Source organism: Micropterus salmoides, unplaced genomic scaffold (genome assembly GCF_014851395.1).
Source record: "Micropterus salmoides isolate LMB-PRFRI ecotype aquatic unplaced genomic scaffold, ASM1485139v1 Ms_hic_scaffold_19, whole genome shotgun sequence".
Taxonomy (NCBI): domain Eukaryota; kingdom Metazoa; phylum Chordata; class Actinopteri; order Centrarchiformes; family Centrarchidae; genus Micropterus; species Micropterus salmoides.
The window spans coordinates 21,848,966-21,872,873 of record NW_024041039.1 but is presented as its reverse complement, the minus strand read 5'-3'; the positions used below and the strand labels follow the sequence as shown (position 1 = coordinate 21,872,873).

General features: G+C 41.8%; 1 protein-coding gene across 1 annotated transcript in view; it reads left to right on the top strand.

The window, feature by feature from the left end:
- Nucleotides 1–23,908, top strand: part of LOC119910210 (collagen alpha-1(XII) chain-like) — a 56,616-nt gene that overhangs the window by 23,903 nt on the left and 8,805 nt on the right. The window contains 30 exon segments of the mRNA XM_038728681.1: nucleotides 389–518; nucleotides 703–839; nucleotides 2,041–2,170; nucleotides 2,302–2,441; nucleotides 2,621–2,753; nucleotides 2,949–2,972; nucleotides 3,642–3,781; nucleotides 5,974–6,103; nucleotides 6,314–6,453; nucleotides 6,841–6,970; nucleotides 8,754–8,896; nucleotides 10,257–10,386; nucleotides 10,474–10,616; nucleotides 10,811–10,940; nucleotides 11,547–11,666; nucleotides 11,826–11,972; nucleotides 13,036–13,152; nucleotides 13,259–13,411; nucleotides 13,578–13,652; nucleotides 13,745–13,884; nucleotides 14,011–14,134; nucleotides 14,259–14,402; nucleotides 14,669–14,833; nucleotides 15,102–15,140; nucleotides 15,297–15,435; nucleotides 16,182–16,324; nucleotides 16,815–16,924; nucleotides 22,193–22,351; nucleotides 22,641–22,718; nucleotides 23,616–23,702. Coding sequence (XP_038584609.1) covers nucleotides 389–518; nucleotides 703–839; nucleotides 2,041–2,170; nucleotides 2,302–2,441; nucleotides 2,621–2,753; nucleotides 2,949–2,972; nucleotides 3,642–3,781; nucleotides 5,974–6,103; nucleotides 6,314–6,453; nucleotides 6,841–6,970; nucleotides 8,754–8,896; nucleotides 10,257–10,386; nucleotides 10,474–10,616; nucleotides 10,811–10,940; nucleotides 11,547–11,666; nucleotides 11,826–11,972; nucleotides 13,036–13,152; nucleotides 13,259–13,411; nucleotides 13,578–13,652; nucleotides 13,745–13,884; nucleotides 14,011–14,134; nucleotides 14,259–14,402; nucleotides 14,669–14,833; nucleotides 15,102–15,140; nucleotides 15,297–15,435; nucleotides 16,182–16,324; nucleotides 16,815–16,924; nucleotides 22,193–22,351; nucleotides 22,641–22,718; nucleotides 23,616–23,702 — 3,720 coding nt within the window.

The window sequence follows — 23,908 nt, the reverse complement described above, 5'->3', positions numbered from 1 at the left end:
CGCAAACACATTGCTAAACACTAGAAGTGACCAAGCACTTCAACTTGCTGTTAGCAGTTCTTGACAAAATACAGACGTCACACACTGAAATAACATTTTACAAAGCCACCAGTGTTTGCCTCGCCATTCAGCAGACAAGGCAAAAGGGAAAATACAGAGGAACATTGTTAGCCACTAAGGGGTGGGTGAACCATGAGCTCACTCTGCCAAGGGAATATCATCATTTGTTCATGAGGTGTCAGACCCAGTGGGTCTAAACCGGAATCGGCAGATGTGCCGCAACCAGAATGTTTCTCCCACTATTCTTATCCAAATGTCCCTATCTACGTCACTGTCATCTGCTTCCCCTCTGACCTTATGTTGTTTCTTTGGTCTGGTCCCCTTGCAGGTCAGAGTAAGAGGGGATAAAACTGATGTCCAGCTGGTGAAGTTACTCCCTAACACGGCCTACACACTGTCCCTCTTCACCCTGTATGGAGAGTTAGCTAGTGAACCGCTGACCAAGCAGGGAGTCACACGTATGTAGTTGATTAATCAAATGTTGATTACTTTAAGCAATATTAAGCACATATATCATGAAGCCGATATAGCTTATTATTTGTTGTCGATATCTGAGGGTAGATCTATGGGGCCCACTGTGGACATTGCCTATAACGGTAATCCTGTCCTGAAACTAACACTAACCTTTTGCCCCTTGTTCAGTACCTCTGCCACCTGCGGGTGAACTGAGGGTTCATGACATCACCCACTCCAGCATGAGGCTTATTTGGGATGCTGCCCCTGGGCTTGTTCGCAAATACCTCATCACCTACAAGCCTGAGGATGGAGATGCTAAAGAAGTGAGTTTGGTTCCAATCCAGTTTAGCACCTCTTTCCTCACTGAAACCATAAAATACATGTAAACTAGATATTAGGAGGCCTGTTTTTACCAGACCTATACACCCATGTTTTTCTTAAAAACTTTCATTGCCTGTTGTCTGTTTGAGCCATTAGGTTTGATGGTGATGAATTTATATAAATATTTTTGACTGTCCTTCATATATTGGCTAAGACCACCTAATGAAGACTGCAGCTGGTTGGTTGGACATTAGGGAATGTTTTTGGAGTCCAATGAAAAGATTATGAAACTATCAGAACATGGTTTTGCGGGGGTTAAAGGGTGGTTCTGGTGCTGGGGATTGGATGAATATTTTATGAGTGTATGTCTCCTTTTGGGAGTTTTTGGGCTACAACAGCAAACTCTGTGGTCTGCTTTTTGCTACTTCCTAAGACATAAATCAGATGGAGGTGATCGCCAAAGCTTCTCTTATGGAAACACACATGTGAAAGTGACCAATGGGTTGAGGATGTGATTGACAAAAATGTAGTGCGTGGGGTTAAATAGCTTACTGCCCAGAAAGTAGCAAAATGTCAGGTTTGTCTGTATAGATTATGTGATAGAGCCCAATAAGTGACAGTAGGCCACCCACAACAGGGACTGCAGGACATGCTCCCTCCAGGTGAAGCCTTTTACAAGATCTTATGGTCCAGTTGGGCAAATATAGTGACCGTTTAAACTTACAACTCAAATTGAAATGCAAAAGATCAGACAAACAGCAGCTTGCAGCTGTTCAAGTTAATTGCCGTTCAGAATGAATCCCTTAAGTTCAATTTCTGGAGATTGAGCTAATAAAACTTAATGGAATCAAGAGCAGTATAACCAGTGTGGTGTTTCCTGTCTCAGGTGTTTGGTAAAATTTTGTCCCTTTTTGTTGTTTGTTGTGTGTCTTTGTTTGTTCCCATTTCTCTGGAAACAAGCAGTTTTATACCTTCTGGTCAAGTTTCCTACGAGTCTTAATAGGTCCACATTCTAGCTGTTGCCAGTGTTCCTGGAAACTCGTGCTGTGAACAGAATTAAAGTTTCACAAGACTTGGCAAAATTTGGCTGAAGAGAAAAACATCTGAAGTTTATTTTGCTTTTAAACATTATTCACAAAGCTCCATTATTTGCATTATTTGCATTATTGATTTTGTGTAAAAGCGTGTTTGATTGTTTTACAGCTTGAAGTGGAAGGAAGTGTGACCACCAGAATACTGGACAGCCTGACCTCGCAGACTGAGTATGGCCTGGCTGTTACTCCGATCTATGATGAGGGACCTGGTCAGCCGATGTTGGGAGAGGCCATCACTGGTAAGACTGAAAATGATCATTATTATATGTATAAATATATATGTATATATATACTGTGGATTGTGGCACTGGCCCTGTTTGCATTCTTTTCACTGGGACAGAGATCAAACTTCCCTCCCTCTGCTCTGTAGATGTTGTTCCTGCCCCGAAGAACCTGCGATTCTCAGAAGTTACCCAGACCAGCTTTAGAGCCACCTGGGAGCATGGAGCCCCTGACGTGGCTCTGTACCGCATTGGCTGGACTAAGCAGGGAGCTAACAACTTCCAATATGTAAGAAAAAAACAGCTGTCCAATATGTTTACATTTCTAATAATTCATCAGTCCCACTGGAAGCTCTTTGGCGATGCTTTGAGAAAGACCTCCAGTAGAATCAGCGAGAACATCTAAAAAACAGACCTTTGCACCACCCCACACCTTCCCACATACGGTGTTTGTGTTTTTCTCATAAGGCTATTCTGAACAGCGATGAAACTACCCACGTTCTGGAGAATTTGGAGCCAGACACGCCCTATGATGTGTCTGTCACTGCAATCTATCCAGATGAATCAGAGAGCGAGGATCTTCTGGGCACTGAGAGGACATGTAAGACGCACACCCCAGCAGCTCTGTGTGAACTTTAGATAACACTGTTTTGCCTTGCTTGACAGAATCTCTGTTGGATCTTGACAAACAGCTAGACTAATGATTAACCTTTTGATTTTACCTTTTGGAAATATGCTGAGTGAAATGTTCAGCAAAGGGTATGCCCATTATACCTTTCTATTTTTGCCTCTATAGTGTCCAAGCAAGGTGGTAGCGCAAGTAAGTATGTTTGTGGTAACGCAAGAGGATGCTTTTTTCTTTCAAGTGATGAAAGCATGTTTTATTATTTCAACCAGTCATCATCAGCACTTTTGTTCATTGGACAACCATCATTTCATCATCAAGCAAGGTCCTTAACCCATGGCTGTTCCTCAATATGTTCTTAGTCAAATGTCAAATTAAATGGCTGAAGATGGATTTCAACTATGCATGCCCTTCAAAATGAGGATTTGAATCCTTGTTTTTGAAGCCCATTCCATCATCCATCATCTACTCATCCATTCATCGCATTCATCCATGCATTTATCAGTCCATCCATTATCATCTTTCCATTCATCCATTGCTGTTGAAGAGAATCCACCCCTTCTTGAGAAAAGACAAAATCCCAGAGGAGGATTGTCTTTTCTTCTTTAAAGCTGCAATCCTTGATACAAATCAGTGGTAGAATTTTCACTGTAAAGTAAAGAAAGCGCATTATCTAGAAGTAAATTAACTCATAATTTGAATGACAAATTAGTCAAGACTAACATGAGCTGACCATAATATCAAGGACTGTGTCTTTAAAAGATATTTCTATGTAAATCCACGTAAAAACAAATGCTCTTACTACATATAACAGATATATTGACATGGTTGTAACCATGTGATGTGTGTGCGTGCGTTTTCCAGCACCTAATGGACCTCCGACCAACTTGGTTGTGTTCAACGAAACCACCACCAGTCTGAACGCCAGGTGGGATCCAGCTCCAGGTCGCGTCCAGAACTATAAGATCACTTACGTCCCCACATCTGGAGGCAGGAGCCAGACTGTAAGTCACATAGAAGACTTTGTCACTTTGTTAAAGTCCACATGGCCAATACAACAGAGACAGACCGTAAAAACCTACGGAGCCGGTTAAGTATAAAGAAATATAAATTAAATTTTTTATACACCGATGACTAAAAGGTTCATGATTTTGCTGCAATAGTTAAGTATAACCAGTTAAAACTTCAACAAGGCTAATGGGGTAATGATGTGTTTGCGCATCTAGTTTCCATTTGTTATTAGCAGCTGTACTAGGCATTACAATATTAGCTACTTACTCCTTAGTCTTTGTCTCCTTGCCTTCTTCACTGGACTTCAGTCTAACATTACTTAGCCAGACTGCTGTTCATGGCTCCTTGCGCTTTAACTCAATCAATGGATTTGTTTTTTCCTCCAGAGCAGATTTCCCTCCAAGAAATATATGTGTACAGCTAAAACTCTGCCACCGGTATTGCATTATTTTAGTTTCTTTTAAGTCAAATCTCTTAATCTGTTGTTTGGATATGGCTGCATTAATGTGGACAAAAGCCTTCCTAGTTTTTCTCAATATTTCCTTTCACCGCAGACTGTCTCCCGCTGGTCATGCATTTTTGGCTGCCTGGCTGAATGTGCAAAAGTCTTTTTGGATTACAGTTGAATATTTGGTTTCAATTTGCTGTCAGACATTTCTCATTGCTTCCACAAGCGAGACTTAAAAGCGAGACTGGAGCATGCTAAATGGTGCTTATGCACATGCTCATACACAAGAATGATAGCCACACTGATAAGCTGCAAAACAACTCCTTAAATTAATGTTAAATGTTCCAACCAACTTTAGTGAAAATATTTCATCCTCACTACTTGGTATTTATGGGTTGTGAAAAGTTGCTTAAGAGAGATAAAATTTAGATGTCGTAAAACGTTCACGACATTTTGAAGTCTGATAATTTAATAGCTCTGTGGGCAATGAACAGATACTTCAGAGATTTAATATTTATCTGCACTTTGATGGGTTCACGTGCAAGGTGTGCTATTTGGCCATCTGCAAGTTGCGTGTGTGAGTGCGTACATAGAAAATTAAATGCACTTGCCCCGTCGGGTCAGTGTATGCTTGTGTAATGAGAGAGTAGTATACCATGGGTGTCATATATTATACAGTAAAAGCTGCTGCGCTCACAAACCTGGCTATTACTTCACTGTTTTTCACCTATTTTAATAAGGGCCAGATGGCGTCCAACATTTGTCATACTGGAGAGTATCTTCTGTGCTTATAATTTACCCTGTCAGATGTTTTCAGCTTCAGCTCAGCTGGTGTTACATAGGTCATTTGTTGACCATTAGTTTCCCTTTTAACACAAGATGGAATGTTTTGCTTTTTAGTGCTTGATGAAATTTTGTTGCACTGATTGCCTGGTTGATATCACACTGGAAGGCTGATGGAAAATTGGAAGCCAAAAAGCTAGCATCAGCCAAGTAATCTTGAGTTCAACAAGCTAGCCAGGGGAGTTTTGCATTATTTCATCTGGAAATTTCTGACACACATTTTGCACTTGTGTACAAGAAAGGTTCGTCTTTTTTTGTTGATAAAAGATTCAGCCAGTTGATTGAGAGACAGACTTGTTGAATGATAGAAGAAAATCATAGAGGATTTAAGTGGGCGTAACTCTCCCAAATGACTGCACGCCCTCTTCTTATAGCTTCAGCCAAAGGTAATACAGTAAATTCATCACCAGTCATGACTGTTATGACAAGACATCCGACTGTTTCAGCCATCAGCATACAGATTTACCTTGGCCAGTGTCTCAAAACATTCTTTCCCTGAAATGTTGACAGTCTAGTAGTTTTCAGGTAGAATTCTTTCCATCAGGTTATTGACATCAATTTAAGGCAGCCATGGAGAGTCGTTAAACGCTTTATCCCATTCTAGAAACAGATAAAATATATTTTCCCTCAGTGTATACTAGATTTTCTAAAGTTTGTTAAAGGCTTAGCAAGACAGGTGTTTTTTTATAGAAAATGCAAATGCTTTCTTATAGAAGTCTAGTTGACTTTTACTATTAACAAATGTGTAAACTATTGTTTGAGTAGCTAATTCATCATATCTACATTCAATATGATCACCTAGGGTTCACAAACATTTGACAGCATCAGCATCAGTGACTGAAGAGTCATAATAACATAAGACACTGACGCTAACATTTGTTCTTCCCTGACCAGACCCAAATTGGAGGGAAGAAAACTACTGTCCTGCTTCCCAAGCTGACCCCTGACACTGAATACTCCATCACTGTGGTGGCGGTCTATGCAAAAGGAGTCAGCCGTGAGCTGAATGGCCTTGGAACGACCAGTAAGTTGTCATCCACTGTGGGTGCTCCCAAATGACAAGTGACACCTAAAATCTTTGTAAACAGTTTTTATGGTATTGATGTGGCATTGTATGTCTATGTATTGCACAAATGGAAATTCTCTTCAGGGTTTATAGACTCCGTTCAGTAAAAATGCTACTATTATGGCACATGTGCAGTTTGAACTGTATCATACCTTTATCTTACCCCAGAGCCTTTGGGTGGTGTTAGGAACCTGAGGGTCACTGACCCCTCTACCAGCACCCTGAATGTCCAGTGGGAGGCTGCTGAGGGCAACGTGCGTCAGTATAGGATCTTCTATGTCCCTGCAGCTGGAGGAGTGGAAGAGATGGTAAGCTGGAAAATATCTCTAGAGCATTAAACTATGTTGAGGGAAATGTTAGCTCAAAACATGGGGATTTGGCTTAGGAACTGGAGGGACACTGGTTCAAGTCCAGCACTGACCACTGCTGAAGGTGGCCCTAAGCAAGGCCCTGAACCCCTACCTACTGCCCGGGCGCTGCACAATGGCCGACCACTGCTCCGAATTAGGATAGGTTAAATGCAGAGAAAAAAATTCGACATGCATTGTACTGTATATAAATTGTAGGTGGCCAATAAAGTTTATTAGCATTACTTTTTAAATGTGCTTTAAAAATGAAGTTGGATTAAATTTGATTGTATTACAATTAAGCTCCACAGCACAACCTGATTTATGTCATGTTGTACTTCTATCCAGAGCCAGGTATCAGGCAGCACCTACAACACTGTGCTGAAGAACCTGCAGTCTGATACTGTCTACACTGTAACTGTGCTTCCTGTCTACTCCAATGGAGAGGGACAACGCATGTCTGAGAATGGCAAAACATGTAAGCACAGCATGCATTTAATCATTGGTTTAGTTCACAAGTGACAATGGGGATCCATGCAGGGGCATTTAGCAGCAATAGTGACACCCTCAGAAGACATCTTTCAGGGTTTAGAATTGCCCTTGCAGACTGAGAAGAGGACCTCTGAGAATCACATACTGCGTGATGACTGTGGGATTTCTTTCCTAAATCAGGAATCCATTCATGTCTGTCCAGATTAAAATTACTGGCCTGAGTTGCTGGCTTGCTGTTACTGGATGTAAGGAACCTTCAATTAGTCAACCAGTTACAACTGATTTGTTTTTCATAATATCATCCAAATCCGTTTAAAACCCGTAAGCTAAGCCAAACCGATCAAATGCCATTTGTTTCTCAAGAGGTGAATTAATGCACACTTAAGTTACACCTTACACATAAAAATGTGACATAAAGCATAACATAAAATGACAATATTAAGCTCAGTCAGCTAATTTTGAACTTTGTCGAGGAACACAGATTTTCCAGTTTCTCCCACAATTTTAAACCACCAATCTCTGCTGGGAATGAGTCAGCATTTTGTGGGGTGATTGCGTAGGAAGGAATTCCTCTGGGTTGGCAGCATTATAATGGTGTCTCCTCTCTCTTTACCGTAATGTTGTCCATTTATAGGTTGGAATGAAGGGTAGTGGTCAGGATAATGGTGGGGCTAGGGAATGGGGGAGGGGTATATTGAGTAATTGGCTCTCCTCTGGGAAGAAAAAAAAACAGAAGAGGGTTAGAAATGAATGGAGAGCATTATATGTTTTATGGCTCTCATCTCACTTGGCTAAGGTCATGCTCCATTCCTGCTACTGTTACCCCTATTTTCCCCTCTGTAGCAATGACCCTTCATGTTCTGTGGTGTTTTCCTAGACATGTTAACCAAACTCACAACTTATGTACAACAGTATGTACAGTATATCAGATCATATTGCTGCAAAACATTTTACGGCTAACCTTGTAACTTTGCAGCCTCTGTAGAATAAAATGCAGCACCTCAATTCATTCTCCCCTTTTATGCAATATAAGGAAGGATCTGCTCTCACTTTTTGAGCTAACTTTACTAGTCACTGACTGTTAAGTGTGCCTTGAAATTCAAAGCAGCTTTTAGGCATCAGGCTTTGGTCTGTGAAACTTTAATGTACGGAAGCTCGCTCGCTGTGTTTTTCCCACTGTGTTTTTCCCACTGTGTTTTTCCCCTGCAGTTATAGGGTTATAATGGGGAGCAGCATAAAGCCTCTAAACATCTGCTTTGGTTTTTTCAGAAGGCAAGCTTCACACTGGGCTGCACATATGCCTTGTATATCCTTTTCATTAACCTTTAGGGCACTGACAAGAAGTGTCCTGTTGATAGCAGTATTGTAAAATAATGTCTTAAACCTGTCTCTGCTGGTTGCTGCGCAGTATTGTTCCCATTTTATTGAAATGTTCTCATGTAGTCATTGGACTGCTGTCTTGTAAATAACCCCCAGGAAAGGTCAAACTTAACAGCACTGCAACACAAATACGAATAGGAATATATTACCTGCATTTGTGTAGCGATATTATGGGTGATGTTCTTGTGTAATTGATGGGGTGAGCCTGTAATTTACTCATCTCTGTTAATTTTTTCTCTCTTCTTTTTTGTCCAACCTTCCTCTCATCACTCTTCTTACTATACCCCGTTTTCGTTTTACCTTACCCTGACCCTCCCCTTAACCTTTCCCTTCCTTATCTCTATCTTCACATCTAACCGCTTTACCACCAAACATTCCCGGCTCTGCAGTGGAGCGTAGCCCTGTGAGGAACATCCAGGTATTCAACCCTACTACGAACACTCTGAACGTTCGCTGGGAAGCTGCCACAGGCCCAGTCCAGCAGTACCGGGTGGTCTATGCTCCTCTGACTGGTGCCAGACCCTCTGAGTCGGTGAGTTTCCATCCAATGTGTGGGAAGAACGGCAGTATGGCACATACATGCATACAAAAAAAAAAACATTTATATGGGTGCACCAGCTCCTATAACCCAGGTGGACATGTTAGCCAAGCATGAACAGTCTGTTCACCAAATAATCCATCTGAGCGTGTCAGTATGCAGGCATATGTGCAGTTACTGCAGTTGTTTTTTGTTTTTTTTTACAAACTACTGAAGATTTTCACTGTGACTGTGTTCATTAAAGCAAAAAATTCTTTAATTGCTACTCCCGTTCTCAACACGATATGTGGCATCTGGCACCAGTTTGCCCACATCTTTCTCGTGTAAAGGACTTCTTGGTTGCTTAAAGAATCCACAAGCATGTTTTTGAAGTGTTACTTGCCATCGTAACATTAGTTCTCTCCAGTATCTGCCCAGAGACTGCACCATTAAGAATTCTGAACATGGTCTTTGAAGAGTGAGGCATATTCCAGATTATTGATAGAGAGGCACACTCTGTTCCCACACCCTATTTGTTTGCACGTTCATGGCAGGCTCAGGCCTTTTCCGTGGCTAGGGCCAATAATGTGCGTCAGCGGCAATGTTGCCTTTTACTGCCAACAGCATCAAATTTACCTCCAGCTTTGAAGCATCAATTACCAGCTTAACTGGTGTTACCAGTGATATTATTTTTACTCACGCTTACAGCACCTCAGTACAGTTTTGACCAGGAGATATGGGAGCAGACTGCCAACCATGCAACTAAAATATTAAAATCAAACTAAAGTAGACAAAGGCACAACCTGATAATAAACAGATTCACCAACCCGTTTGCTGGTCTAACACTCATATGGTGTTCTCTCTCACACACAACCCCCTTCACCACACAGTTTCTCCACGTCCATGGAAAGCATCTACATAAGTGTTCATCCCTCCCCCTTCCTCACTCACTCACAGAGGTTATCACCAGGCCAGAGCCCTCAAGGAACACTGACTTTATCCTGTCCAAGTAATTAATCATTAGAAAGTGAGGAGGAGGTGGCCCCTATGTAATCAGCTGTTGTCACTGTCAGACTGGGTTAAACAGCGGTGCCAGCTGTCACACATGAAAGGATTTCTTGGCTTGTCCTTTCATGTAGTGCTGACAGTGAGGGGCTATTGGGTAAAAACACAAGCAGCTACCAGAGGAGAGGGGAAATGTCTTTGTGTATGTGCGGGGGATCTGCATCAAGTCTGTAAACCCCTACACAATTGCTTATGTTTTTTAGAAAATTAACATATTTGCATCATATTATTTTACTGATCAGTTTAGGACTTAAGTCACAAAAGCTCTTCGAAAGTGTCGAGTCTTGACATTTTCTGTGTGTTTATGCAGGTTGTGGTACCAGGGACCACCACCACAGCCTTGCTGCAGCAGCTGCTCCCAGACACTGATTACAATGTTGGAGTGGTTGCCCTGTACAGCGACGGCGAAGGACCCACTATCACTGACAACGGAAAGACATGTAGGTACCTGGGCACCTCTGAGACATAGAGATGTTTGGAATGTAAAGCACAGACAAACACATTTTTCTTCATGTTTTCTCGCTCAGTGCCCCGTAGTGGCCCAAGGAACATGCGCGTATATGACCCCACCACCAGTACTCTCTCTGTGAGCTGGGAACATGCCGATGGTCCTGTTATGCAATACCGCATCACCTATGCCCAGACTACAGGAGACCCTATTGAGGAATATGTAAGCACGTTTATAATTCCACATAATTCAACTAATAAATTGCCTTCCTTCACTCTTATTATCCAGTTTTTAACAATAGTCCTGAGTAATCTACCAACTCTCATTGATCTGAGATATTAATACAAATGTATCTCTAATATGATTTGTTCTTTTATTAATCCTTTTCTTTATGTAATTTGTCTCATGTCCTGTAGACTACAGTACCAGGAAACAGAAACAGTGTGATCCTGCAGAATCTGGATCCAGACACTCCTTATAATATTAAAGTGACTGCGGTCTATGCTGATGGACCAGGAGGAGAGCTGGAAGGAGATGGACGCACAGGTATAAACTTTTTCATCTATGTAACCTCTGCGTTCCTTTTCAACTGATGCAGAGATGATTTAAGGACAATGAATCTAAGCATACTGACAGACACGTATTAAGGATATCATGTAGTGCTGCACACACACATGCAGGAGGAATCCACAGCAGAAAATCTGAATAGACTGATCCATTGATTAGAATCCTGAGTCACTGCAAAAAAAGGGGGATAAGTAAAATTCTTGACTTTTCATGAAGGCCAAAAGCATCAAGAGCCTTTGCCAGACAATTATGAACTGGCTGCACTCCAGTGAGGGAGATCTCATGCTTGCAGTGCTGGCTAGTGTTTTGCCTAATTTTGTCTTCAAACAAAAGAAACCCTATTACGTATCGTAATGCCACGAGGCGGCTTAATTTTTTTCATCCTAATTTCTCAGATGTGGTTGAATTTATCATCCCCTTGATCACGCGTTGAGATATTTCACTCATAATTCAAAAGCTATAATAAGCTATAATAGAGTAATTACCCTGCTGACAGTTCACTAGTACTGAATACACTGGAATTCCAACTCATTGCAATGAACCAAAGCATGTGTTGACTGTGCTGTCCTGTCTTGTTTTCCACAGTGGGAATGCTCGGCCCCAGGAACCTTCGTGTTTCTGATGAGTGGTACACACGCTTCAGGGTGTCCTGGGACCCCGCCCCCTCCAGGGTTAATGGATACAAGCTTATCTACCAGCCTGAGGGTATGGACGTGCTGTTTTTGGGATAGAAGAGTGTTAGTTACTGAGAAAATATGCATTGTGAAAGTATACTTCATCAAGCAACATTTACAAAATTAGAGGGAGTTTCTTTTTAATACAAAACAGAAATTTAGTTTTTTTTATGTTTATGTCTCCCTTCAGGCTCTGATGAGTCCTTGGAGACGCTTGTTGGAGACGTGACCTCCTACCAACTGCATAACCTGAAACCTGGAACCACTTATGACTTGAAGGTGCTGGCACAGTACAACACAGGCCTCAGTGCCCCTCTGATTGGACAAGGCACCACATGTAAGTTGATGATTCCATTGTTTATTGGTTGACAGGTTTATTTTTTTTAGTTTATTTATTTATTTAAATAATCTGCACAAAATGAAATGGATGATTCTAGTTTCTACTGCCAAGTCATTGTTGTAAAAGAAGAAGGCAACTGGACTTGGTTGAAGATACTGGAAGACGTTTCGTCCCTCATCCAAAGGACTTCTTCAGTTCTGACTGACTGCCAGGGAAACTCAGCTATTTAATCTCAGTGGGGTCGTTGGCCCGGGTCATCGATACCGCTGGTTCGTTAGTGTTCCTTGTTGCTGTGACGACAGTCGTTACAGTCGTTAAGACTACCTGTGGCCAAGACTGAACGACCATCGTTGGTATCTTCACCTGAGGCCAAGAGGTTACGTTTGTTGAGTTTCCTCACTGAATGCACAGACCTGTATATTGGGGAGACTAAACAACCACTACACAAACGCATGGCTCAACACAGGAGGGCCAACTCCTCAGGTCAAGACTCTGCAGTCTACTTACATCTGAAGGACAGAGGACACTCGTTTGAGGACCACCAGGTGCACATTTTAGACAGAGAAGATGGATGGTTTGAAAGAGGTGTCAAGGAAGCCATCTACACCAGGGTTGAGAAGCCGTCATTGAACAGAGGAGGGGGTCTACGCCACCACTTATCCCCCACTTACAATGCTGTCCTTTCATCACTTCCCAGGAAACTCAACAAACGTAACCTATTGGCCTCAGGTGAAGATACCAACGATGGTCGTTCAGTCTTGGCCACAGGTAGTCTTAACGACTGTAACGACTGTCGTCACAGCAACAAGGAACACTAACGAACCAGCGGTATCGATGACCCGGGATAACGACCCCACTGAGGTTAAATAGCTGAGTTTCCCTGCCAGTCAGTCAGAACTGAAGAAGTCCTTTGGATGAGGGACGAAACGTCTTCCAGTATCTTCAACCAAGTCCAGTTGCCCTTGATTTTAACCTTCGTTGGATAACTATGACCTGGATGACTGAGAATCTTCATAGACATATTACTATAATAATATGTATGAATAATTCTTCCCTGCAGTGTACCTGAATGTGACAGACCTCACCACCTACAATGTCGGCTATGACTCTTTCTGCGTCCGATGGGCCCCTCACAGAGCAGCCACCTCCTACAGACTCAAAATCAATCCTTTTGACAGTAAGCGCTCTACTTAGTTCCCCACTTTTAAGGCCTTGTTGAATCAGACTTACTGCGATCTGAATCTGTCTAATCTGCATTCTCTTCTTTCTTTGCTCTCCTCCAGCCTCCAAGAGTGGAGCTCAGGAGATCACTGTCAGAGGCTCAGAGAGCAGTAACTGCTTTGATGGCTTGACCCCTGACACTCTTTACAATGCCACAGTGTACGCCCAAACCCCTAACCTGGAGGGACCTGGAGTCAGCGTGAAGGAGAAGACATGTAAGATCCTCAATGCCAGTTTAAGGCTAATGTATGAGAGGATAGTGGTCTCTCATACTGTAGAAACTACAGGAACCTTCAGTTTATTTGGTGTTACACGAATATGTCCTCATCAGCCACAGTGTAGAATGTCACTTTCAATTTTGAGCATGTGTTTCTGTTGCAGTGGTCAAACCGACAGAGGTGCCAACCGAGCCACCCACCCCACCTCCTCCAGCAACAGTACCCCCTGCGTTAGATGGTGAGGAGAGCTTTGACATTTGCTAAAATAATCATTCCTATGGCTTTGCTGAGATCAGGCTTTACATTAACGTCATCGTACCTGCACCACAGTGTGCAAAGGTGCCAAGGCAGACCTGGTCTTCCTCATTGACGGTTCCTGGAGTATTGGAGATGAGAGCTTCAACAAGGTGATCCAGTTTGTCACGAGCATGACCGGAGCATTTGATATCATCAGCCCTCGTGGCATGCAGGTCAGCATAAATCTTGGTGCTGTTTTTTATTTTCTTCAGACAATCATATGCAATGTTATAAAAGATGTCTTTGCTATTTGTAAATGGGTTTTATTGTATATCATATTATGTGTTCTCTTTGAACAGGTTTCATTTGTGCAGTACAGTGATGACGCCAAGACCGAGTTCAAGCTGAACACCTACCATGACAAGGGCATAGTGTTATCAGCTTTGCAGACTGTGCGCTACAGAGGAGGCAACACAAAGACAGGTTCCCCACTTAGCTATGACACTGGCACCTAGCAAACTAATTCCAAGTTCTAAAGAAGATACGCTAATCTGATTTGATGTTCACTGTCCTCTCTCCTTTGTCCTCATCGTTCTCCTTCATCCAGGCGTTTCACTGAAGCATGTCTATGAGAAGGTTTTCACTTCAGACAGTGGAATGAGGAGAAACGTCCCGAAGGTGCTGGTTGTGGTCACAGATGGACGCTCGCAGGATGATGTGAAGAAGAGTGCAGAAAAACTGCAGCATTCTGGTATGTATGGAATTATTAATCATTGTCATGTGTGTTTTGGTCTGTGTTAAATGTACGGTACATTCTGTATGTAGCAGAGCTGTTTCCAATTATCCAAACTCCCTTTTGCTCCCAAACTTTCGATTTCCTTCACCAGAGCCAAAGTTTGTGGCAGATTTAATAAATGTTAATAATTCCTACAGCGATGAAACTGCCCGTGGTTATTGGAAGCTTAACAATGGTCTTTCTTTTTTTATTTGTGTTTCTGTGTGTTTTGCCCCCCACAGGCTACAGTGTATTTGTGGTTGGAGTGGCCGATGTGGACATGTCAGAGTTGAGAATTATCGGCAGCAAACCCAGTGAGAGACATGTGTTTGTGGTAGACGACTACGACGCCTTTGCCAAGATCCAGGACAACCTGATCACCTTCATCTGTGAAACAGCCACTTCCAGTAAGGCAGATATATTAATATATTATTAATTAAAGATCATTAAAACACCATTATAGTTTGGTATTTCTGAATTCCTAGAGGAAATGAAATCTTTGGACATAGTCTTTAACTTCTGTTGTGGTTGATTAGTGTACCTGCTGAGGTAACAGGAAGCTCACCCATTGCTGTACTGATCTACTGCCAGGAAATGTGTAAACAGACATGAATGACTTTCTTTAAGCCTTAGACTGTTTTTCCAACCCTCTTCAACTTTTTTGTCCTGTTTCAGCTTGCCCTCTGATCTACATCAGTGGGTTCACAACACCTGGTAAGCATACAGCATCACCTTACACCAAACACAATAACTAATCCCTGCAGAGCTTGTTGGCATTACTAAAATACTATTATCCTATGCTATAATAAGGTTTTGATATTTCTGTTTTGATGCTCTCAACATGGCTCCTTTTTTTTATATCCCTTCCAGGCTTCAGGATGCTGGAAGCTTTCAACATCACAGACCGGACATTCGCTGGCTTGAATGGTGTGTCCATGGAGCCGGGCTCCTTCAACAGCTACATTGCCTACAGGCTGCACAAGGATTCCTTCCTTAACCAACCCACCAAGTAAGAGCCTAGACTAAATAGTATGTGTGTGTGTCAAACAGAGAGAGTGTGAGTCTCACTATGTGCATCTTCCCAGCCCATTGGCCTTATCTCCTGTGCACTATAATCCTGCCCAGCCCACAGTCATTATTCATTATGAGGTTCAATAGCCTCTGTAGTCACAGGGGTTTCCCCACTGCCCTTTGGCAAAAGGCCCACAGCCCTATTGTTGTTGCAGCTTGTGGAATATGAGGTGCTAGCAGGAACAAAAAAACTTTGTGGAATTAAAAAGTTCCTGGACCAGGCCTTCCTCCCACCTACGTCATCCTGGGAGCAAACAAATCACCACTGGGTCAAGGGCTTTGTCTCTTTATTGGGCTTCATTTAAGGGCTGTTAGGCCATTGTAGACCTGCTGGAGTATCCAAAGCTCTTCAGTATACTATAATATGTTTATAATGATGCATATTCTGTGTGCGTGGGTGCAGCTATTGGCTGATTGTGCTCAAATGGAAATTCTTCCAAATACAGCAAAGGAGAGGGGACAGAACATGCTTTCAATATGTGTGCAATTTCTGCAAAGCCAGAGGAAGAACTGGCAATCATTTACAGGTTGTGCAGCCTATGTGAGAGACTGCATGCTATATCAGTGTAGCAAGTTTTAATGGTCTTGGTACATTTTCTGCCATGTGATATTCTGCCTGCTTGTGTAATGAGGGCACAGATCTGGCTTGTGACTCATCACGATGTATGTTTTTAACACTGAAAGGGAGATCCACCCGGAGGGTCTTCCCCCATCCTACACCATCATCCTGCTCTTCCGCCTGCTGCCCGACACACCCTCTGAACCTTTTGATATCTGGCAGATTGCAGACAAAAACAACAACCCCGAGGTCGGGATCACCGTCAACCGTAAGCCTCCCATCCTGTTTTGGCCCTCAGCTGGAGGGGGAAGCTGCTGTAGCTGACCCAACATATACACAGCTGCATGCTCTTTATTAACAACTTAAGCTGATTTCTTTCTCTCTCGTACGTAATTTACAGAAAGCCACAGTTTAATGATCTTTGTCCTATATGACAAATAAGGCAATGGAAGCATTTTGAAATAAATATGACAGAATTTAACCCACTAATCTGAATTAGATTGTTGTTTTGGATTTGGCTTGACTTATTAAGTCTCTCATAGAAAGCCTTCTTTTTGAAATAAATATCTTTTACAAATGTGAGCTTACACACGTGGTTTATGCATGCAAATAATTACGGGCATTGGCCTAATCCCTCTTAGTCTTTATCCCTCTCTTCTCTCTACAACCATGTGTTTTCTATAGTCCTGTCTGTGCTTTGCGTGCCACCACATTGTAACACACTGTCAGGGATTCATCACAGGCTCTTCTCTTTTCAGCTTCCAGCAAAACAATCGCGTTCTACAACAAGGACACCCGAGGAGAGATCCAGAGAGCCACGTTTAATGAGGAGCAAGTGAAGCGCGTTTTCCATGGGAGCTTCCACAAGGTAAACAACATGCATGTTTTTTAAAGAGAAGAGTCGTGTGCTTACCACACAGTGATATTATTAAAGTTTGGCTTTAATAGGACAGATGGAGTATCTTTTGTGGTCACCTGTGGGCTGATTATCCTTTTCAGATCCGTTTACATACAGAAAATTGTTTTCGTTCTTTTCACTTCCTTCCACATATTGTTTTTATATCCTTTCTTATGTCTCTGTGTGACTTTCATGGTTCATTTACGTTGACTGAATTCTGATCTGACAAACAGCCAGAGCCACGTAGCTGTATCATGTTACCTTTCCTGCTGTTCACCTTAGAGTGTCAGTCTGCTGTCAAAGTGGTCTTTTGGCCTTTTTTTATGATTTGCCATTAAGTGTGTTTTTTTAGAGCGTGGGCAGTTAATCTGATAAATGGGTTGTAGAGGCTATAAATCCTTTAGAGAGAGGCTGGCGGGAAATTTGGTACCTCAGTGACCCAGCATAATGTGCAAACTATTACAGTTAATGGAGGTCTGACCACATCAAGACTGGAGACTATCCTGGTAGTTGTTAAGTGAATTCCAAACCACTTTGCTCCTAACTGCAGCACCAGCCAGGGTCTGGATCAATTTTTATTTGGGTTTGCTTTGAGTTCAGTTAAAAAATGACACAAGGCATTTCAGGAGTAGATTTGCATGTTTTTCACCAAATAAGCAGATTTTGTGGTATTTCTTAAAAAGAGTTCTTCAGCAATTTATTATTGCACTTACAGAAAGATGGGAGACAGAAAAAAAGAATTTCCAAAATTGATTCAACTGAGGCCAAGATATCCTGACATTTCGTCAATTCAACTCCAGCATCCTTCGTTAGACTTCCCTTTACGTGTCTTTTTAACTCCACGCTGTAGTTTTCTGTTACAGTAAATATTAGAAATTCAAGATAATGACATCGTCATTGTCTCTTAGGAGCGTGCTCTCACTGAAGATTCATTATTATCCACTACTCTTCTAAGAATCTGTCACAACCTCTCAACCAGCCACAGTGGTGTTAGTGTTTTGCAAACTCTTAGTTTCTTTTCAGTGGTTTAACCACTACATTAGGCCCACAGCAAGGCTTGCAACTGTGATAAACAGCATTTGTAAAATATGGAGTCCCTTGGGGCCACAGCAAGAGGCAAAAAGAGACATCAAATGCCTTTAAGTCCAACTCAAAGCAGCAGCGAATATAAAACATCCTCTGTTATGTTCCACCACAGTAGGGTGTAGTGACTAAAACAATGAGTATATTTTTATACCAACCTGGACTGACTTAAGAATTGAGATTTCTCACTGGAGGGAAAATGACTGGTTCTAATGTACTAAAAGTCACGTCCAATTGCATTTGAGTTTAATGTGCCAGAGTTTAACCAACATCAAAATTACAAAGTACAGAGTAACCGATGAGAGTGAAATATTGGCCCCCAGATCAGAGCGCTCTGTAAATGGCTTTTCAGTTTGACCATTTAGCATCTACACAACTAATTGAAGGGTAATTTCATGAATGAATAGGACCCTGGAAAATGTTGGGTCAGGATGTAAATGACATCACTGCTGGTCCAGTTGGACAGCAGCCTGATCAGTGTGTGTGTGTGTGTGTGTAAGTGTGTTCTCTAAGTCTGTGGCCATAGTGGAGACTGTAGTCTGACTGTACATTGGGTGGCTAGTTTGTGGTGCGATAGTTGTTGTTCCATGAGCTGGCGAGTCTGCAGCGGTCTGCCTAGCTGCTTATTTGCTGGTCTGCTGAGTAAGTGCCACTGCCGACTGCTGCGGTGGTGTGTGTTTACATGTTGTCAGTGGTTTCCCAACACTTTGTCCGTGGCTATTACAGAGTGACCTCAGTGTGTGTGTGTGCTGAAAGTGACCATGAGGGTTGTCACAAATGGCAGTCCAACTGTGAAGGTAAACAAAACAAATTATTATTATTTCCTCAATTAACTCTTTACAAGTAGTAAAAAAATGCCCATCACATGTTTCCAAAGCCCATGGTGACATCTTAAAATTTCTCTGACTAACAGTCCAAAATGAAATTTAGTGGTATGTATTAATCTACTAATTGTTTTAGCTCTATTACCAACATTCCAGTAAATAATGGGCCTGATTTACCAAAGGTTTGCGTGAGTAAAAACGTGTGCAAACTTGATATCACCAGCAAATTAACACTTAAGCTGATTACTACTAATGGTGTGCACGCAGAATGACGTTTTTCTAAGGTGCAAGATAGCACCTGTTGTTCATTTTAGTACTTTTGTCTTAATGAATATGCAATTTGGGGCGTTTCATTGTTATTGTGCAAAGTAATGGGAGGGTAACATGCAAATACATTTATTTACTACACGCAATGCGATCTAACAAGCTTACAAGCAATTTCATGTGAGTGCAACAGCTTCTGTATTTAATACGTTTGAAAGGAAGGTTCAAACCGCCAAGTGTTGCGCAGAGATGGCTGCTGTTATTGTTGTCAGAAGGAGACACAGCTGTAATGAAAGAAAACGTAGAGAAGTTAACAATATTAGATAATATTATTCTATATCCAACGTATTAAAATACACTTACTTTATTTTATTTTGTTTATTCGATGAACTATATGAATTGAATTGTATTTTTTTTTTGTATTTTCCTTTAGCTTTGGCAATACTGTTGTATTAACAATCATGCCAATAAAGCGAATTTCGTTTCGACCTGACTTCTTTTCTCTGTGAGATGGAAGAATTTAGAAAGTTGCTGTCCCAAGTACTTAGTGCAATCTTAGGCAGGATGGGCAGGTACATATGATTTCCACATACTTGGGACACACTGAATGAAACAAACCAAGGTTTTTACGCAGTGGCTGCTTTCCCTCCCAACTCTCCATGGCGGAAACCATTAAAACACGTAAAAAACCCTCATTTCAATACTGCCGCCTCCATTGTGTTTGCTCCTGTTGTCATCTACGCAATAATTGTTAGTAAATCACCCATAACAGGTACTAAAATTGCACATGCAATATTTTAGAATGCACACGCAATTTAGCACTCTTTTTTTGGGATGTTAGTAAATCGGGCCCAATGTCTTTATACAGTACTAGTGAATTATACTGCAATCCAGCACCGTAAATCGTGGCGCTTCCTGGCAGGTGATTTTTACAATATTTTGCCTCAATTCTAAATGTGTGTGATGCTTTCTAGTAGTTCATTTCACTCAGAATTTGTGTCAAAAGCATCCTAGATCAACATCTACCCAACCAGTATTTTCTCATTTGTACTACAGCATTAGATTAACTTTACATGCTCTCCCGCCACAGTGCTGGGTCAGAGAGTGGTTGCAGATTTGGCTTTCCTCCTCAGGCTAGTTAATAAAGGGTAACCCAGGCTGGTGAGGTCATGGTCTGCCGCTAGTTGAACATGTGGGAAAGCTCTCATAGATGATTTAAGCAGATGCTAGCCACTCACTAGCACACTAGGGAATCCCCCCCACACACTGGAAGGGGTGGGAGTCCACAGAGGGAACTTTCCTGTTAACTGAAGTGAAGAAGACATTTTCTACAAGTCATAGTGACTAGTCATGTGTTCACTGGTTGTACTGGTAGGGGTTTGAGCATGTAAGTTGCTGTAGTCACTGAACAGCGGCCTGTAGTTTGCCTCCATACTGAAAAACACACAAACCTCATTGTTCTTGAACTCGGTCCTTCAAACTTACCTCTCAGAGACTTTGTTGGGAAGGTTGTGCCAATATACACATACACTAATTAAACAGAGAGGGAGGCTTTTGCCAAATTGTCCACTGACTGCACTCATTGTTACTCTCCACATTCTTTTGGACATGAAGATATCTTCTTTCTGTAAACCTGGACAGGTAGACTTACTGACCCTAAAAATCACACTAGAAACACAGGACACCAATCTAATGGAGATTCTTTAATGACTATGTGTTTCCCTTTACTCTCATGAAAGCTAACTTAATATTGGATGCATTTTACATCCAAGTCTCACACCTGCTTAACTGTGCATACATGAAATCAATGTCATGAGGTTCAGGATTATGAAAACGAAGGAACTGTCAGCACAGAGCCAAGAGCACTAAATCTAATCTGATAGAAGCCATGGAAATATGTCAAGCGAATTGGAGCAGAGACGATGTAAGCATGAAATCTTACCATGTGTACTCTGACTGTAGAGTGTTGACATAGTGAAGCACAGTGAAGTCTTCTGTGTTAACAATTAAAGAATGAATTGTTCGTCTGTCAACACTTCCCTGCAGTACGACTCACTTAGCAGCAAATACCATCAACTGGTCAGTAGAAAGCTTTCCTGAGGCTTTATTTTCCAATAAAGTGTTTTTTATTGTGTTTACTTATTGAGTGAGGTAATATATACATGCTCATTATTTGCCATCCCAGTATATCATCCAAAGCTGTTTTGGTAAGCCCTCAGGAGCACCATGGTATAATATATCTATGCCAGGATCCTGAGATAAACGACACCCCTGGCTCGTTGTGGTCCACCAGATAGTTTGTTCTGTTGCCAAGGAAGTCAACTGTAATTTTGTGATTGGTTGCCAAGAACTGTGGCCTAGTCTGTGGTTGGTGTGGCTTTGTAGGAAGAAATGGTAGCTTGCTTTTCCTAACATAAAGAAAGCTTGTCTGACTGTTGAGCAAGGGAAAATGTGCAACTGCGAGGGGAAAGTATGGAAAGTGTAGGACTTTTGATGGCACACCGCACATGATATTGTTTCAAGATGTGGAGCAGGGTTCTCTGAACAGGAAACGTCAAAATCTGGCACTTTGTCATTCTGTGTTATCCAATCACAGACTAGCACTTTAAAGCTGCATGGAAATGCCAACTGTTGTATATTTCATTCTTTATGGTTCATTCATCTGTAGAGGCATCAAACAGCAGTCCTGTGCCAAATCAGTAACCACTCTGGAGTAATATCAGAATCTATAATTAACATGGTTCTGCAAAGACTAAACAATTCCCTGAATGTAGCAATTATGTGGAATATAGTATCAGCATCTTTATAAGCTTCAGACAACATGGTTTGAGAAGGCTCAGTGGGGTTGTTCCTAGCCTTATGGTTAGACTTTCTTAAAGAATTTCTCTTGTCTTTAAAAGGGCAATCATGCCACTTCCCAATAGAAATTAACACCAAAACCAGCTTTTCAACAGCTCCAGTGTTCTTAGTTCTCTCTGCCAAGTAATTGTGTTACAGCACAGTTGGCACCTGTGAAATAGGAATGTTTTGTTTATAATGTCCTCTCTCAATGCTCGCCCTCCTGCAGCTCCACATCACCATCTCTCCGGAGAAAGTCAAGCTCAACGTGGACTGCCAAGAGGTGGCAGAGAAGCCCGTCAAGGAGGCTAACAACATCACACTGGACGGCTATGAAGTGCTTGGCAAAATGGTCAAGTCTGGAGGCGGAAAGAGGCAGTCTGCAACCGTAAGTAAAAAAAGAAAGCCTTTGCGGGTTTTTTTTTTAATGCAAAGGCTTTCTTTTGGAAACACAGAGAATCTCACAACTTTCCAATGAATCAATATCCAAAACCTCTTGTGCGTCGATGCACAATTAAATTTGAACTGCTCCCAGTGACTGCTGGAAGGATGAAAGCCTGCATCGTTCTATTTCTCTGAGGGACTCATTGTTATCTGTTTTCAACCGTGTGCATTTTCGGCACGAATTGGAGCCATTTGTAACACCCCTCGACCTTTTTGCCTTTTCTGTTGTGCAGTTCCAGCTCCAGATGTTCGATATTGTCTGCAGCTTGAGCTGGGTCAGCCGAGACAGATGCTGCGACCTGCCCGCCACAGTAAGACATTTGTCATTTTAGAGTCAAAAGGCCATCTATAGGTGCATTAGAGGGATATTCTGGCAGGTTTCTTTCACACATTTTGATGTACATGTAGGACAAATTACATTTGTAGGCGAACAGGAACATTCACCTTGTACTTTGTTGGATCTTAGCTGTTGTTAAGTAACAGTAGAAGGACCATTGCAATTATATATACTGTATATACTGTATGCATGCATACCTGCTTGTTTGTACTCATTAGACTAATAACTAGATTGCTAAAGAAAGTGCCTCCGCTGAACTGAAAATAACCTTGTATCCTGTGTAATTGTGCTAATCGGACTGTTTCCCATATGAACTCCCAATTACACGAAAACAAGTGCTCCTTCAGACTGCGGAGCAGGCAGTAAATCACATATATTTTCATACAGTGTGGTAAATAGCGGATGCATGCACATTTATCCAATTATGAGCAAATCATCTATAATTTGTATCAGATATGAATACATCACGTCAATGATTGCAGTGTTATATAACTCATTATGTCTCATTTCCAAAAATGTGGACAACGTTTGCAGCTGTCACTGAGCATCTGGTCTTAAAGCCCCACTCTGACTTTGCTTATTCCAGTCACATTTCAGCATGAGCCACTGTTCCATCATGACCTTTGCTGGGTCTCCTCACTGTCTCTTTTTCTTAAACTCCAAGCAAAGTCAAAACCACGGTTTGCCAAGATATTGTCACAAAATTACACCAAGGATTTTCTTTTTTACCCCTTGTATGCTGTTGATTGCCAAGACATGGTCTCAATTATCAGTGGGTTGGTGTGAAATTGACTATAAGAATACTTCTCTGAAGTTTATTTGTGCATTTATTTCTCTTTTCAATTTCTTTAACTTTTCTCTTCCTTTTTAGAGAGATGAGGCCAAGTGTCCATCCCTTCCCCACTCTTGCACATGCACACAAGACAGCATTGGCCCTCAGGGGCCTCCTGGACCTTTGGTAAAGACCGCTCACACTATCATCCCTCCTGGTCTTCTGTCCTCTATCTTCACCTCCTCTATGTCTGTTTTGTTTTCACCTGATGGTTTTCTCAGAAGTCTTACATGTTTCAATGATGATGATAAAGCCATACTTTTCTCTGCTAGTATTATAATGACTGTTTGCCTATAATAATCTACCTGACATTTGCCTGCTATATAGCTTAG